The 17,811-nt window shown below is 47.3% G+C and overlaps 1 protein-coding gene and 1 long non-coding RNA gene across 2 annotated transcripts in view; one reads left to right on the forward strand and one right to left on the reverse strand.

Moving 5' to 3' along the window:
• The window catches only part of LOC310705487, a 118,998-nt gene that overhangs the window by 92,975 nt on the left and 8,212 nt on the right, over positions 1-17,811 (reverse strand). The window lies entirely within an intron of this gene.
• LOC310705074 (uncharacterized protein) overlaps positions 12,527-17,811 on the forward strand; it is a 36,754-nt gene continuing 31,469 nt past the window's right edge. The window contains exons 1-2 of the mRNA XM_083499421.1: positions 12,527-12,614; positions 13,717-14,204. Coding sequence (XP_083355547.1) covers positions 13,803-14,204 — 402 coding nt within the window. The 5' untranslated portion in view covers positions 12,527-12,614; positions 13,717-13,802. The remainder of the gene's footprint in view (positions 12,615-13,716; positions 14,205-17,811) is intronic.

Here is a 17,811-nt window from a genome sequence, read left to right on the forward strand (position 1 = left end):
CTGCCCAACTGCTCTCAGATGTCCCTCAAGGCAGCGGGTCCTGAGTTCTAGCCCTGCTGAAACAATCGCACTGGCTGCCAAGGAGGAACCAAGGAAATTTCAAAATAAATAAATCCTATTCTCATCATAAATGAGTAATACTTTCTCATGCATGCTTTTTATGCTAATATACAAAAGTATGCCATTTCCCTTTCCAGAAATGCTTAATTGCCAATTCAATGAACGGAAAATGGATGGTTGCTGTTATGTTTGGGGAAGCTTTTAATATTTGATGGACTATTGTATTTTAATATTTTGTTGGAAGCCGCCCAGAGTGGCTGGGGAACCCAGCCAGATGGGCAGGGTATAAATATTATTTTTGTTGTTATTTTTGTTGTTGTTGTTGTTGTTGTTGTTGTTGTTGTTGTTGTTGTTGAAATAGATCAGTTGAGTGTTCTCCTTTTGAAAGAGGCAGGTGGAATCTCCACGGTTGCTAATAGCATAACATTGAATGGCTAGTGATATATGGGGAGCCCTAGAGCATCTGCTTGGCATGCAGAATGTCCCAGAGTCAACCCCTGACATCTCCTACAAGGGCTGGACAAAATCCCTGCCTGAAACTCTGGGGAGAAGCTGCCAGTCAATGTAGACCAGGGGTCCTCAAACTATGTCCCGTGGGCCGAATCCAGCCTGTCAGGGTCATGAATCTGGCCTGCACAGCCTTTTCAGAACCCGCCAAGTGTCCAAGGCTGAAAGCATCTTGCCGCCTGCTCAGTCAGTCCTTGCGTTCCGCTGAGGTAAATGCCACAAGTGTGGTGGCAGTTCTACCAATGAAAGGCCAGGGGTTTTACCCGGGCACGCGGAAGTGTTGTCTTTTGGCTTGAAGAGTGAAGTTGAGGTTCCTTACGTATACTTTAAAGGTGGGAGAAGGAAGTGTAGTCCTATTTCTGTGAGTGGCCCAGCAGTCTTTCCACTCTTGTGATTTACATGCTCTGAAAGTTGGGATCTGTTTTGATATTTAAATTTTAAAAGGGTGGAGAGGAACTGGATATTGACCATCTCCTTAGCCTGGGGAGCCACATTCTGGTTGAAGGAGGCCAGGATTACCCGCCCCCCAAGGCCTGGGGTGTCCCTCCCCTGTAGTAGGACTTGGAATCCAGGAGGAAACTCTTGGAATAGCCTTGCCAGGTGCTCAGGGACGGACTCACCTGTCCCCATGTCCTTCTCTTTGCAGATGTGCTGCAAACTGTGTTAAAATGTGACATCAAGCCATAGCTGTCAACTTACAGATTTGAAAATAAGGGACCAGCAGCCTTGAAAATAAGGGACCAGCAGCCAGAATAAGGAATTTTAGTCAACCAGCTGAAATATGAAGTTAAAAGGGACCAGATAATTTTGGAGAGCAGCCCCAGTTTTTAGCCCTCCGTTTCCAGAGGTTGCTGCTCAAGACACTACAATAACTACAAGCAGCAACCACCTTTCGCACAAAACAACGTCCAAGCTACTCATCCTCTGCAGTTGAGAACAGACCTAACTGAAAAGAACGGCTTCCTCTTCTGGTGACACCAGAGAATTCTAGAATACACTAACCCTTTCCAAAGCATTATGGATGCACGATTCCCACAGACAAGTTTCTTGGCAAGACAAGGGCCTTCGCTGGCCATAGAGTGTCCTCCTCAGCATCCCCAACGAAGGAGCTGGGTTGCAAGAGCTGCAGCTAATGGGGGGGCTGTCCTCCCCCTCCCATCTCACCTGGCTGCTAGGTAGGAAAGCAAGACCCAGAGAGTGTTGTGGTAAACCCCGAAACCAGCTTGCTCTGTGCCGGATCCAAAGCTGCGACTAACAGAGAATCAAGATCTGTTTGTGTGTTGATGCTGTGAGCCCCTCCGTCCTACACTCTGGTTGTGTATGTGAGTAAATAAAACTAGATATCATAAAGACGCCACAGTCTCCGCTGACCTTCGTTCCAAGGAAACCGAAGATGGGGAAGCGCCTGGGACCCCTGGAATCTCACCGCTCAGAGACTGGGGTAGTTTGCAAATACAAACACACACACAATAATTTGTGCCTTTGTTCCTAATAGATAACTAAGTGTGAAGAGCATGTCATGTGCTTTAGCAACAGTCCTCCTGGAAATAAGGAAATTCAACCCCCATTGCTGGTTGACTCAAAAAAGCAACAAGGGAATCTGCTCTTGTGTCCCATGAGGTCTGTGGGGCCCTTAAGTAAGAGGAGCCATTGCTTTTCTTTCTTTTCTTTTTTTTAAAAATAACTTAATTAAAGAAATTTTAACATAATCAAACATTCAAATTACATTTTACAATTTCGATTAACACCCCGCCCCCATGCGACTTCCCCCAACTTCCCTTCCTGGTTTATAACACCTCTGTTTCTTTTGCTTATAATTTTGTATTCCTTATATATTAAAACGAAGGTTATAACATTTGTCTCTTCTCATTTTTACCTCATAATTGTATTTTCTGTTTGTATTTTTCCATTACTCAAATCCTGCCAGTGAGTTCATTTCTATGCATTGTTTCTGTATATACATCTTAAAAGGTTCCCAATCTTTTAAAAAGTCATTATTGTCCTTATCTTTAAGTCTCTGAGTTAGCTTCGCCATTTCAGCCTATTCCATCAACTTTTCTTGCCAGTGTCAGAGTGTTCAGGAGGGGTTAGTTACGCTGAAGTACTGTCCCTCAGCTAGGAACCTCGCCGATGGTTTCATGAAACCACTAACCTTCCAGAGGCAATGGAGAGTTCTGCGAAGGTCTGGGTTTGGGATAACAGTGGGTATGTGTTTCCCCTCAGACGCGAAGCAAGAGGGGGTGTAGAGTGTGGTGGTGAAAGAGTTAACCTCCTTGTCCTTCGTGCCTGAGGGAGGGGCTCCTATGGGAAGTCAGTCAGGATGTCACAGTCCTTTGTTCTGTGAGTCTGCTTTCACAACGTTTTGGTTGCTAAGTGATGAGAAGGGAGTGCAAGGAGACGCTGTGCCAGCTGGATCTCCTGCCAGGACTACAAAGGACTACTCACTCTTCTGCCAAACCAGGCTCCGAAGACATCAGGAGATCCAGCTGGCACAGCGTCTCCTTGCACTCCCTTCTCACCACTTAGCAACCAAAACGTTGGTTACCATAACCTCTTGAACTTCTGCCTGTCCAGTGCGTTTCCCCTGCGTACAAAACACTGCTTTGCTCTCAGTGCAATCTTCTGGGAAAACCTCACCTAAGGCAGGAACAGCAGAGATTTGCTGTCGTGAAGTAGAATAGGGAGTGAAAAATAGTCCAGGCACGGCTTCTTCAAATGTAATAGCTTCATTTACAAGCAGTAAATTACACCATCGGAAGATTCAGACATCTTCTCCGTCTCAAAGCATAACTCCGACACACTCCAACTGAAATCGAAAGCAGACTCACAGAACAAAGGACTGTGACGTGACATCCTGACTGACTTCCCTTAGGAGTCCCTCCCTCAGGCACGAAGCACAAGGAGGTTTCCTCTTTAACCACCACACTCTACAGCGTATTCCATCAACTTTTCTTGCCAGGGTTCTTTCGCTGGTATTTCATCGCTTTTCCATCTTTGAACTAGTAAAATTCTGGCCGCTGTTGTCACATACAGGAATAGATTTTCCTTATCTTTTGGTAAATCCTGCCCTAAAATACCTAATAAAAATGCTTCTGATCTTTTAACAAAGGTTTTTTTTCCATTTCATTATAGATTATCTCCCAATAGGTGGAGCCAGGTGGGCCCAGGTCCAGGTGAGGGGGGTTGCCATGGTGACAAGGACCACAGACTTGCAGGCGGCCATTTTGGGTTAGCAGTGAGGCGAGTAGAGGAGAGAGCAGTTGGTGGCAGTTGATGGAGGACAAAGCGAGGCAATCAGTGGATTCTTATTTTCTCAGTTTCTTATTTCGTTCTTTGTTTTTCGAGCGCTTGGAGACAAAGGCTTTTACTGAGTCTACGGAAGATGCGATAATCTTGGACAAATGACTGAGACTTGTAAGTAAGCAACGAACTCTACTTACTTTTTTCGCTAACCACTCCCCTGCCTCCTAAAATACTCTTTAAGGTGCATTAAGATATTTCCAATTATTGCGGATATCTCTCCCTATCTCCACTATGGGTCATGGCAAACGGCCAAGGGACCTGGATGAAGCAATGCCTCCCCCAAGGCCCAAACAGTCCAAGATTGATTCTTTCTTTCTTAACTGTAGCAGAAATAACGAGGAAGTGAGCTACACGGTTGAAACTCACAACCGTTTTAATCCTTTAATTGACCTCGCAGCCGACATAGAAGTGGAGGGGGTGAACTCGAAGGCAACTAATAATACTAATAATAATGACAAAGAAGTGAGAGCCACCTCGAAGGGGGAGTCCGAGTTGGCCCTGGGCGACGGCATGGGATTCAATCATTTCCAATTAATAACTAGGACCCTGCGCTGCATCTTTAAGAGCATAAATGGGATCTCCACGCAGGTGAATAACCTCCATCAAAAGCTTGAGGCCCATTTGTTGGAGTTGAGGCACAACCTCACTCTGCCTCCGAGGGATTTAAAGGGACAGAGGTGTACCACCCCAGTTAGACATGAAAGTGGTACTGGTGGTCACCTATTAAAAGCTCAATTGGGCTCTCAATCTCTGATCCTACAAGCAAATAAAATTTGCCTAACTATACGCAGCAGTGACCCCTGGTCCCCAAGGTGGAATAATCCGAGAGATATCAAAGACCATCTAAGGCAACTCCTTCAGATTTGGCCTCCACTAGTAGATCTTAGTTCTGTGAAACTTTTGAACTACCACCATCGGTTCCAAAAAGTACTGCTCTCCTTCCAGTCACCAAAAATTCCGTCCATACTGGTTAGGCGTAAAGCGTTTTTGGCCACCTGGGGCATCTTCCCAATGAGAGTCTTTCATGACACCAGGATTAAACCTCTTTTCCGTAACATCGTACAAAAAGGTATCCACTCACCAGACTGGCGCTACATAGCCTTGAAACTCAAGCTGTCCTCCCGGGAACCTCACCCTCCCTCTCAGCCCAAGCCTCCTGGTTTATCTACTCCAGCAACTGAGAAGTATGACCAAAGCGGGCCCAGCCATCTGGTTGATTCAGAGGAGAGGGACCTTATCTCATCCTATGGCGAGTTGCCATCAGCAGAACAGCAGGAAGTTATAAACAGGCTTGATATACTCAAGCAGCAACTTACACATGTACTTCAAGAAAAAATGTCCTCAAATTCTGGTCCTAGTAACCTACCAAATCAAAGGAACGCAGTCATGAAGGGGCTAACACCCCAGAAATCCTTGCCAAATACTGAGACTCCAATAACGGATGATATGGCAGTCTGCCTGGCGGAAGCTCCTCATACACCGTCGCAACGCAGTCCCCCATCACCTCTACTAATAGATCTGCAATCAACTACCTCGCCCTCCGTCTTAAAGAGCAATGCGCCAAACACCCCTCATCTTGGAAATCTGTCATTGTCCTATTCTTCTATGCCTGACCTGGAGTCTTCAATTAGTGCGGCCCAGCCAGATGACTGTACATCCGCGTCCTTTGCCAGCCAACCTCTGTTGGTAGAACCTTATTTACCCGCAACCTCTTCAAGCCAACACATAAACGTTAAGGAAGCCACTGTGCAAAGAGACAGCTTAGGTCCTATTGATGACCCTGCTGACCACATCAATCAAATTACCACCCCTTCGATACCTTCGGCAATATCACGCCTGGCGCTGTCTCAGACCCCTGGCAATGCCTCTCCCACCAGCAACCAGAGTAACTGACTAGCACATAGTCCCTCTTCAAACTGCTTTAATGTGCTATCCTGGAATGTGGCGGGATGGACGTCCAAACAGGATGGCGGGGATATGAAAGAGTTTTTAGCGAAATTCCAGATTATTGGTATACAAGAGACCTGGTGCCTAGAATCGTCGCCCCCCCCCCATCCCTACTGGGCTATGACGCCTTTGTGATTCCAGCGACCAAAACACATTTGTATGGGCACCCTAGTGGTGGCCTGGTAACATTTGTTTCGCAGGAGCTTCAACTTAATACCTCTCCTCTCTTTTGGTTAGAGAGTAATTCCATTCAAACTTTACACATCACTAACAGCCCGGTTGGGGACTTCCTATGTGTAAACTTGTACAATCCATCTACCTTCTCCCCTCCTCATTCAAATCAGCTTTGGGAGGATTTAAGATTTATCCTCGATAAATCTGTGGCTGATTTTCCAAAATCAGAGATCCTTATAATGGGGGACTTTAATGCCAGAATCGGAGCAGATATAAGCTCATTCACCCATAAGTCGCAATTATTCATAGAAGAGGAGTGGCTTCCTACGTGGAATTCACATGACAAGTACATCAATAGGGCTGGCATCATACTACTGGAGTTTACCATAAACTGCGGGCTGTACAGCTTGCATGGCACACCCAAAGATTGGTCCGGGGGATTCTATACTTTTCTAGGATCGAGAGGGGCAAGCGTGATTGATTACATCTGGTCCTCCTCGGCATTTATTGATAAGGCATTCTGTTTCAATGTGTTTAACAGAACCAAAAGTGACCATCTTCCAATCGCCATCTCCTTCCTCCACACACAGCTGGGGCTTCCCAGCTCACTCCACCTCCAGGACCCACCGATCTTAGCCCCCGACGTAAGAAGTGGGATTCCTATCTGGAGCAAGACATAAAAGTCCTCCTAAATTCCCCCGAGATCCTAGCCTTGAAAGCTCAGTTGTTAACAGTGAATGTGAATCATTTCTCAACTTTCCAGAAAATTCTAGCCTACTTGCTTCCTTCACTCACGAAACCTCCCCATGCGATTCTAACCTGGAAGAATCAAACTTGGTTCGACCAAGAATGCAAACAGTGCAGAAGTTGGCTTAGATTCCTTCAGTCTGATATGAAATCAGACACCACCCAGAGCTAAATTAGGGAGTTAGCCCAATTCCGTTCATACTACAAGAAGCTGCTTCAACATAAGAAATTGCTCTTTGTGAAAGAACGCTGGACGGCGCTGTCAGTGGCCATTAAAACCCGTGACAACAAGAAATTCTGGAATATAATTAATGCAGGTTTAAGACCCCACTCATTCATCGCTAATAACATCACAGCAGCCAGTTGGCACTCTCACTTTGCTCAGCTGTATTCCGCCCCAGATCCCGAAGTAAACGTAGTCTCTACTCTTCCAGCATCTGCCTTGCCCACCTGGGAACCAGTTTCCCCAGAGAGATGTCTACAACTAATCAGCATGCTATCAGGGGATAAATCCCTGGGGGAGGTATTTTTATCGAACCAGACGTGGTGGGCCCCTATTTTTGCATCTCTCTTTACCACTATTAATGCTACTCTTAAGATTCCACCTAACTGGAAACAGAGCATAGTCATCCCAATTCATAAAAAGGGGGACCCACAAGATCCACGTAACTATCGACCTATCAGCCTGCTGGACATATCATACAAGGTTTACTCTAGATCAGGGGTCTGCAACCTTTAAGACAAAAAGAGCCACTTGGACCCGTTTCCAAAGAAAAAACAACAACTGGGAGCCGCAAAACCATTGCGACATTTAAAACAAATATATCTCCAGAGCCACGATCTGACAGCGGGCCGGAAGGTGACGTCGGGATGGTGCCCCCATGCGACGTCACAGCCAGTACAGCGTCCGCCACAGTGAGGAGTGTCGGGGCGCACAATGCACCTCCTCCCCTCGCTAGTATCCGCCCCGGAGCCGCAGCAAAGATGTAAAAGAGCCACATGCGGCTCCGGAGCCGCAGGTTGCAGACCCCTGCTCTAGATTCTTGCTAGAGAAACTAATCGAGTGGGCAGAAGAAACAAAGCTATTCCACCCGGAACAGGCTGGCTTCCGTAAAGGTCACAGCACATCTGGCCAATGTCTCGTTCTATTCACCCTGATTGATAAATACATAAACAGGTTCAAATGCAAACTACATGCGGCTTTTGTGGACTTGACCTCCGCTTTTGACTCCATCCCTAGAGATAGGATATGGCAGAAGCTTAGTCACACCAACATAGATAAGAGACTCCTCCACCTCTTATGGAAATTCATAATGACATATTGGCCAGAGTAAAATTTGGCCCTCTGGGAGCTCTTTCTGATTCTTTCCCTCTGAATAAAGGGGTCAAACAGGGCTGCCTCTTGGCCCCTTTTCTATTCAATTTCTATATCAACGACATTGTTACAACTATGCAGGCCCTAAATCAATCTGCCCCCTCTTTACAACAGCTCAAGATCCCCATATTACTCTATGCGGACGACATGGTGATACTGTCTTTAACCAAGCAGGGCTTAAACAACATGCTCAGAGGGCTCATGACATATTGTGATACCAACTCCCTCAAAATCAATTTCGCCAAAACCAAAATTCTTACTTTTGGCACGAAAACCCGGAAGTCATTCTGGAATTTTGAGGGCCACTCTATTGAATATTGTTCAGCTTTCAAGTATTTGGGTATCACTTTTCAGCATAGGCTTAGCTGGTCAGCTCACCTAAATATGACCATCCTGGCTGCCTGTAGAACCATCAAAGCCCTGGAGAAATTCTTCTACGCAAAAGGCGGCCAGTTGGTTCCACCAATCAGAAAAGCATTTATCAGCAAAGTCCTCCCGATGTTAATGTATGGGGTTGAAATCTGGGGGTGGAATTTAAAAACACTTCAACGGCTGGAGATTCTACAAAACTCTTTTGCACGAAAGATACTGGGTCTCTCTAAGGGCTCAGTTGCTGCACAGTTAAGAACAGAACTGGGCCTCCCCTCCATTGTTGCGAGAGCCCACATTAGAATCATTAGTTTTTATTGCAAATTAATCAATGCCCCAGGTTCCCTACTAGCCAGGCAAGCCTTTTTAACTTGTTCTTATAGCAACAAATGGTCCAAGGCCATGGAGACTATTACTGCACGCTACTCCCTCCCAGATCTCGACACGCTGTCATCTTGGCACCAACATAAAATCCGGGCCTGGATTCTTACAAGAGATGAGGCCATGGACCGGGCACAGTCCACCTCAGCTCGCCTCTCCATGTGGCTCCCTAAAGTGAAAGTGGTAAGATCACTTGCCAACTACTTGATAGACCTGACGGAGCCCAATTTGAGAAGAGCATTTACTATGGCCCGTTTCCATTCTATACCCACGGCCTTCCAGCAGGGGATCTACTCTAAGACCCCCATTACTCAGCGTCTTTGTCCATGCACAATGAATGAAGTAGAGGACTTCATACATTTCTTTTTCTACTGCCCTATTTATGACCCAATAATACCTAAGCTCCTCCTCTTGATCCTGTCCTCCATTTCATCTAAGGAAGACTGTTTGAAAGCACTTCTTGTGGACGCAAATCCCCAAATTTCACGTGGGGTGGCAATCTTCATAGTGCAGGCTCTGAAACTCAGGGCTACTCTGACAGGGTAATGTGTCCTAGTCCTGGACCTGTTTTAATTCTTTTAACTCAATGTGCTGAGCCTATTTTGGGGCCATTTTATGCTTTATTTATATCCACATATTAGATTTTTTTGGCGCTGGCAACTAAATCTCTGTATTATTGTCTTAGGGTATTTTTAATGTCATTACACCAGCAATATCGCTTTGAATTTTGTTTGGTTGCTTGTCTCCAACATTTTTGTATTGTCTTATTTTGCTATGGCTGTATGCTAATGCAATTAAATTAAATGAATGAATGAATGTTTGATTATGTATGTTAAAATTTCTTTAATTCAGTTATTAAAAGTGGCTCCTCTTACTTAAGGGCCCCACAGACCTCATGGGACACCAGAGCAGATTCCCTTGTTGCTTTTTTGAGTCAGCCAGCAATGGGGGTTGCATTTCCTTATTTACAGGAGGGCTGTTGCTAAAGCACATGACATGCTCTTCACACTTAGTTATCTATTAGGAACACAGGCACAAATTATTGTATGTGTGTTTGTATTTGCAAACTACCCCAGTCTCTGAGCGGTGAGATTCCAGGGGTCCCAGGCGCTTCCCCACCTTTGGTTTCCTTGGAACGAAAGTCAGCGGAGACTGTGTTGTCTTTATGATATCTGGTTTTATTTACTCGCATACACAACCGGAGTGTCGGACGGAGGAGCTCACAGTATCAACACCCAAACAGATCTTGCTTCTCTATTAGTGGCAGCTTTGGCTCCGGCACAGAGCAAGCTGGTTTCGGGGTTTGCCACAACTCTCTCTGGGTCTTGCTTTCCTACCTAGCAGCCAGGTGAGATGGGAGGGGGGAGGACAGCCCCCCCATTAGCTGCAGCTCTTGCAACCCAGCTCCTTCGTTGGGGATGCTGAGGAGGACACTCTATGGCCAGCGAAGGCCCTTGTCTTGCCAAGAAACTTGTCTGTGGGAATCGTGCATCCATAATGCTATGGAAAGGGTGAATGTCTTCTAGAATTCTTAGGTGTCACCAGAAGAGGAAGCCGTTCTTTTCAGTTAGGTCTGTTCTCAACTGCAGAGGATCAGTAGCCTTGGGAGTCTCTTGGGGAGATGGAAGTGTTGAAAGGACTGAATCCATGAGGGAGAGCTACTTGCTCTGAGATGGGGGGGCCTTCGGGCAAAGGCCAGCAGAGAAGGGATGCTGTTGGCTGCTAGTTTCTGTTTCCCCACTTTCCCAAAGGGCGTAACATCGGAGGTCCTGTGGGAGGAAAGAGCGTCTCGGAGTCAGGGGCCAGTCTGGGCCAAAGCGGCCCCCACTGCCCCCACCACGCAGTCCCTGGCACTCCTGGACCCTGAGGGTTCTCAGCTTTGGTCTTGGACCAAATTGGGGGCCAAACTGTCAGTATTTCATTCTCCCATTCCTAGTGTAACATGATATCCAGGTTTACACCTTGTGCACTATCAGTGTAAGAATAGAAGTCAGTCTGTAAATCACTTCCGTCCTTTGTTCTCTTTTACTCTGACCGAGGAGGAGATGGTTGTGGAAGACAGCTCACGCCATGTTTCTTTGTTTTTTCCCACTGTAAATAAAGCTTGATTTCACATTCCAACACAGTTTGCAGCACATCTGCAAAGAGAAGAACATGGTGTTACGGCTAAAATCTGGGTGCGGGGTTACTCTGCCACCCAGCTCATCGGACTAAGTCCGTGGGTCCCTGCGGAAGAAAATGAGCTCAGCTGGACGCAGGAGCAAACTGCAGAAGATCCAAGTTTATTGCGCAACAGGTTCAAGGCGAGATTGAACAGAGAGAAAGGGGTGACATGAACTTTTGAAATTTCCCTCCATATCCCAGAATACAGTGCAAAATACATCCCAGTTACATCATGAATACATTAAGAGGTTGGGTTACACAGATTAACATATGGAGGAGGGAGGGGTGAATATGCAAGAGAGCTGGATGGAGGAGGGAGGGGGGAATATGCAGAGAGCTGGAGATATGCACAGATAAGCACATCCAAGGTGAAAAAGACATGCCCCCCCCCCCGTTCCGTATCAATGGGGACAGGTGAGTCCATCCCTGAACACCTGGCAAGGCTATTCCAAGAGTTTTCTCCTGGATTCCAAGTCCTACTACAGGGGAGGAGGGACATCCCAGGCCTTGGGGGCAAATCCTGGCCTCCTTCTACCAGAATGTGGCTCCCCCCGCTAACGAAACGCTATTAGCAACCTTACGCTATTAGCGATTTCGAAAACGCTATTTCGAAAGGAGAACACTCACCTGATCAATAATAATAATAATAATAATAATAATAATAATAATAATAATAATAATAATAATATTTATACCCCGCCCATCTGGCTGGGATCCCAAACCACTCTGGGCGACTTCCAACTAAATATTAAAATACAATACTCCATCAAATATTAAAAGCTTCTCTAAACATAATAACAACAACCATCCATTTTCAGTCCTTTGAATCAGCAATTAAGCATTTCTGGAAAAGGGAATGGCATACTTTTGTATATTAGTATAAAAAGCATGCATAATAAAGTATTATTCATTTATGATGAGACTAGGATTTATTTCTTTTGAACCTCGCTGGGTTTCTCCTTTGCAGCCAGTGCGATTGTTACAGCAGGGCTAGAACTCAGGACCCGCTGCCTTGAGGGACACCTAAGAGCAGTTGGGCAGGGGAAAGGTCTCCCTTGGGAGGTGGTGGACTCTCCTTCCTTGGAGGTTTCTGAGCAGAGATCTGACGGCCATCTGCCATGGATGCTTTAGCGGAGATTCCTGCATTGCTGGGGGTTGGACTAGATGACCCTGGGATCCCCTCCTATCTCTCCACTCCTGAATTCTAGGAGGAGCTTCCTTGCCTCCTGCAAAGCCCTTTTCCCTGCAAGCTCTTCCTCTGGCTTCCGCCCAAGGGAGGGAGATGCTCAGAGTCCAGCCAAGAGCCTCACCCCCAAAAGGATATCTGGGCATTGGCGTAGCCAGGGGGGCAGCTGCCCCCTAAATCCATAAAAAATAATAGAAATCTGAGGTTCTGCCAAGCGAGAGAGGGCTGAGGTGGAGGGACTCGGCTTGGCAAGGGTTAAAGGGAAGTGAGCTGCCTTCCTAGAGAGGCCAGGAAGCAAGAGGGGGCAGGTCCTCCAGAGCCAAGGCCCCTCCCTCCCCAGTCCTTTCCTTGCTTTGGGGTCTCTCCTGCAAGGGCTGCCTCGCTGTCCCCTCCTGGGATCTGGTGAGTCTCCTCTCTCTCCCCCCCCCCCCAGAGGGTGCAGTGGGGAGACGGGGGGGGGGGTCCCAGGGCTGCAGCAGGGGAGGGGGCCTGGGGGGCCTGATCCGGGAGGGGCCAGGTCTGCCACGCTCTCCTTCCTGGAGATCAGAGGATCCCAAACTCACTTGGCCCTCCGCCCCCCCTTTCTGAAAAAATCTCTCCCAAGAGCAACGGAGAGGAAGGAAGGAAGGAAAGGTGGGAGAGAAAGCCCAGGGATAAAGAGAGGGATCCCAGCCCATAGTCTGGCTGCTGCATTGAGGACCAGTTTCCCAGTCGTCACCCAGGGCAGCTCCCCACGGAGGCCACTGCAGCAATCCCCTCGCACCCAGAGCATGGCATCCCAGGACCACAGCCTCTCTGTCCCAAAGGGATTGTTGCTGGCAAAGCAGCCGGAAATGGGCGCCGCTACTCACCAAGCCTCCAGGGACTTTGGCATGAATGGCTGTGTGTGTGTTAAGCTATCTAACAGAATAATAATAGGAATAGGAATAATAATAATAATATTAAAATAAAAAATTACCCACCTAAATTTCAAAGGAGATGTCTTTGGCTTTGCCCACTTGGCTCTCAGGGGATTGGTCAGATACATACCTGACCCTCAGAGCAAAGAAAAAGGGACCCCACCCCAGGAGTCTGTCTGGAGAGCGGCAGAGAGTCCAAGTACACGAAAAGGAGACAGAAGCAGGGGAGTGGGGGTGGGGGAGGAACTCCTGAGGACCCCCGGGTGAGGACCCCCACTAGAGCCAAGCATCCATTTTTCACAAAATACAAATGACTCCCTTGTCAGTCGGTTCTGACTTCATGCATTGACTGGAAGGCTGCAGAAACCAGGTTGATTAATCTCCCAGAAATCCCTTCAGTTGCCTCCACATTTTGCGTGGCTAGAAGGCTAGAGATTTATTTCTTCTCCTCTTCCTGCTCTTTCTCTTCAAAAAGATAGCTCATGGTCTGGGATGCGGTGCAATCCTGCCCTGGTTCCCAGCAAGACTCATCCATGCTTGCTCAGGGAACCATTCCCCCTCCCCACACACAAATTCTGTAACAGAACAATGTATTTGCTTTGTAGGATTTGCTAGAGCTTCTCATTTAGACGGACTTGTCAGAAGACCAAAGGGTTCCTTCTGATCTCTCAGAGGCTTCCTGAGAGCACAAATGGAGGAGCAAGATTCAGCCGGCTCTGAAGCAGGAAGAGGCCATGCCAGCCAAACTGGGAGCAGTGGGGGATTCTGGGAAAACCCAGTGCAGAAGATCCTGGGTGAGGAGGACACCCTCCGCTCAGAGGTGCAGAGCCAGCAGTTGAGGCAGTTCTGCTGCCAGGAGGCCAAAGGACCCCGAGAGGTTTGCAGTCGACTTTGCCACCTTGACCATCAGTGGCTGAAGCCAGAAAGGCACACGAAAGCTAAGATGCTGGACCTGGTGATCTTGGAGCAGTTCCTGGCTGTCCTTCCTCTGGAGATGGAGAGTTGGGTGAGGGAATGCGGAGCGGAGACCAGTTCCCAGGCGGTGGCCCTGGCCGAAGGTTTCCTCCTGAGTCAGGCAGAGGAGAGAAAGCAGGTGAGAGAGACTTTCCTCTGGATACTCCCAAGGGGCTCCAAACAGGACAGAGAACATCCCATAATGTTCTGCTGATAACCCATCCATTTTCTAGGAAAGCATCTATGGAATGAGACCTCACACCCGTCAACCTTTTGCCATTCTCTTTCTAATATTTCTCACCTTTCTGTGTTTTTAATCCGTGTTTCTTTTTCAGGGAAAGGATCTCTTTGCAGAAATGGACCTGGATTCCTGTGAGGCAGAGAGGCCTCCGTTGGACACCAGAGAGAGGCCACTGGGTAGGGAGGAAGGTGGTTTTTCTCCATTTGGTCTCATTCTGTTGGTTTTCCAACTCATCTGGGGGTTCTTTTCATCTTGTTTTGGGGGGAGACAGTTGGGAACAAGGGTCCAGAGGAGGGGAGATGTATTTCTGCACCACTAACATATGAAATGGGCACAAACGTCCAAATGCTCTCAGCAGGTAAGGATTTCTCAAAGGCCCATCTGTAGTTAGAGATGCCCTGTTTCACCTGTGAGAGAAGCAGACACTCCTGGCATCCTGTTTACCTTTTGTCTCTTGCAGGTGACAGAATGATGCCGGCAAGACTTCCTGATCCGTCTTTTCATGGGGACAGAAGGGAAGCAGCGGCTGTGGAACCAGATCAGGTCAGGGGAAGCTGCCTTGTGGGGACAGAGGCTGAGGGATGGAGCAATGTCATGGACTGGTTGGGGACAGAGGAATGGTGGGAGGAAGCAGCTGGGGAACCAGGAAGGAAGATTGCTGAGAGCCCAAGAAGTAGAGGTAGAAGAAGGATGGGTGGTTAGAGGGGGGGAAAGGGAGAAGGCTGGGAAGAGGAGGTGTCAGAAGCTGAAGGGGTTTACAGGGCTTTGTGACCTGGGAGACTCTGTGGCAGAATGCAGCACAGAATCAGAGGCAGAAGAGGAAGGAGGCGAGTTGGAGAGGAAGGTCGGGAGGCAGAGGTGAGTGAGGAGGAGGAGGAGCCACATGTGGCTCCCTCTCCTTTTGCCAGAAGCCACCCTCCCTGCTTGTCTCTCAGAGCCAGGAGACCCCCTGCAATGCAGGAATCTCTGCTAGATCATCCAAGACAGATGGACATCCAACAGAGGCTTATTTTATTTCTAGATTGATCACTGAATGCTCAGATTGGTTTCTAAGTAGTGGACAAATGAGAACAAATAGTGGCCTGGATTCACCTAACCAGCCCCATCCGCTACAAAATGGGGCCTGCCCCCCATTGCTCCCCCCATGAACCCCTTGAATTTGGCTCTAGGGCATTGGGAGGGAACTCCCCAGAACAGCTCAGGAGGAGAGGGAAAAGTCAATCCTTCCATTGGGGAAACTGGAATGCTTGCGTAGGCAGAGTGACTTGAAAAACAGAATGTGGAGTACCACCTATTGCTGAAAGACAAATACCCATTATTAAAACTTAAAATAAGCATCCATATTTAAAATGTGCAGCAAAGCAATCCTATTGAAACAACATCGCAATGTACAGGAAGGAAACAACAGAGAATTGTGTAGCAGATCCTATTTCTGCTGTCTCAGAGGGGGACATATCCCTTTTTCATTTAGGGTCCAGTGTGCTTTGAAGATGTCGCTGTTCGTTTCACGGACGAGGAGTGGGCGTTGCTGGATCCTGACCAGAGAGCTCTGCATAAGGACGTCATGGAGGAGAATCGTGGGATCCTGGCCTCTCTTGGTAAGGCTCCCTGTGGGATCGTCATATCTGCCTGGAAATTCAAAAAATACCTCTATGGGACCAATCTCATCTATTTTTACAGAGCTCAACAGCGCTCCCTATAACACCTGGGAACCTAACACCCCCACCCCCAGTTTTTCCTTTGAACAACCTCCCTGAAATTATTCCTTTTTCTACCAGGATTGGGCTGGTCTGAACTTCCCAGGCCATCTTCAATGTCAGCTTCAGAATTGTTAGGAAAGCTAAGTAGCTTCCGGTTTTTGTTATTGCTCCTGTCAGCCTTGGGTTGACCAAAGAGACGACTGGCAGCGAAGCTCAGGTGCTGCCAGCCAGAGAAGAAGCAGGCCTAGGGAGAGGAGAGTTAGCAGCGGAAGGCAGAGAGGAGGGGGAGAGGAACTGTCATCTGAGCTCTGAACAAAGGGGAGAAGAAAAACAGAGACAGTGACAGACAGCTGTGTGAGAGCTACAGGAGTGAGTCAGATGCTGGAATGCAGGAAGCATTCTCTGCCAAATTTAAAGATACTGAAAGAGAAGGTGGGGGCTTCCGTACTGGGGAAGGGGGAGGAGCTCAGTCTGGGCAACTCCATCTTGTGGGGAGGACGATGAGTAGAGGAGCTCCGTCCAAGTTTGTTGTTTCAGCAATAAATCTGCAATTATTAACAGCCAGAATCGTCTCACGTTTGTGGGAGACCAAGCCATAACAAGGACTGACATTGGAGATGGAGGGGATGCCATGACTGGGCCAAACAAAATCCATCCCCGAGAAGAGCTAGGCTTATGTAATCTCAGGTAGCAGTAGCAGTGATGAGGATGAGGATGATACAGTGGTACCTCGGTTTACAAACTTATTTTTTTCCAGAACAGGTACCACTGTAGTAGTAATAATAATTTTTTGTAATGGCTTGGCTCTCCCACAGAAGCGAGACACTGCCAGTAATTATCTCGGGTTTATTGCTCAAACACATAAATCACTCCGGAGCTCCTTCACTCCGTGTCTGACTTCCAAGTTTGCAGTTGCCAAGTCTAAACTCCGCCCCTTCCTCTTCTTCCAAGAGGGGGGAAAACCCTTTCGCTTCTGCTCTTTCCCCTCCTCTCACTGACCTTTTCGCGCCTTCGAGTTTTGGGGCTAGCTATTCCTGGCCTCTCCCCTTCTGAGCTAAGACTGGTATTTTGTGGATCTTTGCTATCTGCTGCCTGCTCTCTGTTCTCTGAAGCTCTGCCACTCGGCTGCCCCTCCTCCCTCTCACATTCCGGCTCACATTCCAGTCTCCTTATCTCTCTTTGCCTGCTTTCATACATTCCAGCCTCTGTCAGCTCCGGAACAAAGCTGACATTTTTATTTCTACCCTGGCCATCTGACTGGGTTGCCCCAGCCACTCTGGGCGGCTTCCAACACATATATAATCATGAAACATCAATAATAATATTCTGATCCCATATTAAAAGAACATTAACTTAAAATGAGCAACTTATACTGGTGGCCAAAATTGTGGAAACCTTTTGTGTAAAGTGTATTTCTGAGGTTTGATGTCTCATAACACCACTTTTGTGTGGACTAATACCATAAAATTATATATCAATGGAAAGATAATTTAATGAAGAATGCAATGTAATGACTTTTATGAAGGAGTATTTATTGGAACAGTAGTCATAAAGAAAAAACGTGAAACCTTTGGTAACCATTGGTAACCTTTAGCTTTAATTACAGCCTCACAATGCCTTCCCATGAAGTGAACCAAATTTTTAGTTCTGCACCTGTAAGAATGTGAAACCAAGACTGAATTATTGCCTCTGTTAATTGGGCTTTATTGCTGGATTGCTTCTAACAAAGAATTTTCTTTAGTGATCTGGGATGCAAGCAAAGCTGTGATACGGGGCTTTTTGATCCAACAAAATTCAATAAAGAG

Source organism: Podarcis liolepis, assembly GCF_965112155.1.
Source record: "Podarcis liolepis genome assembly, chromosome: 4".
NCBI classification, from domain to species: Eukaryota; Metazoa; Chordata; class Lepidosauria; order Squamata; family Lacertidae; genus Podarcis; species Podarcis liolepis.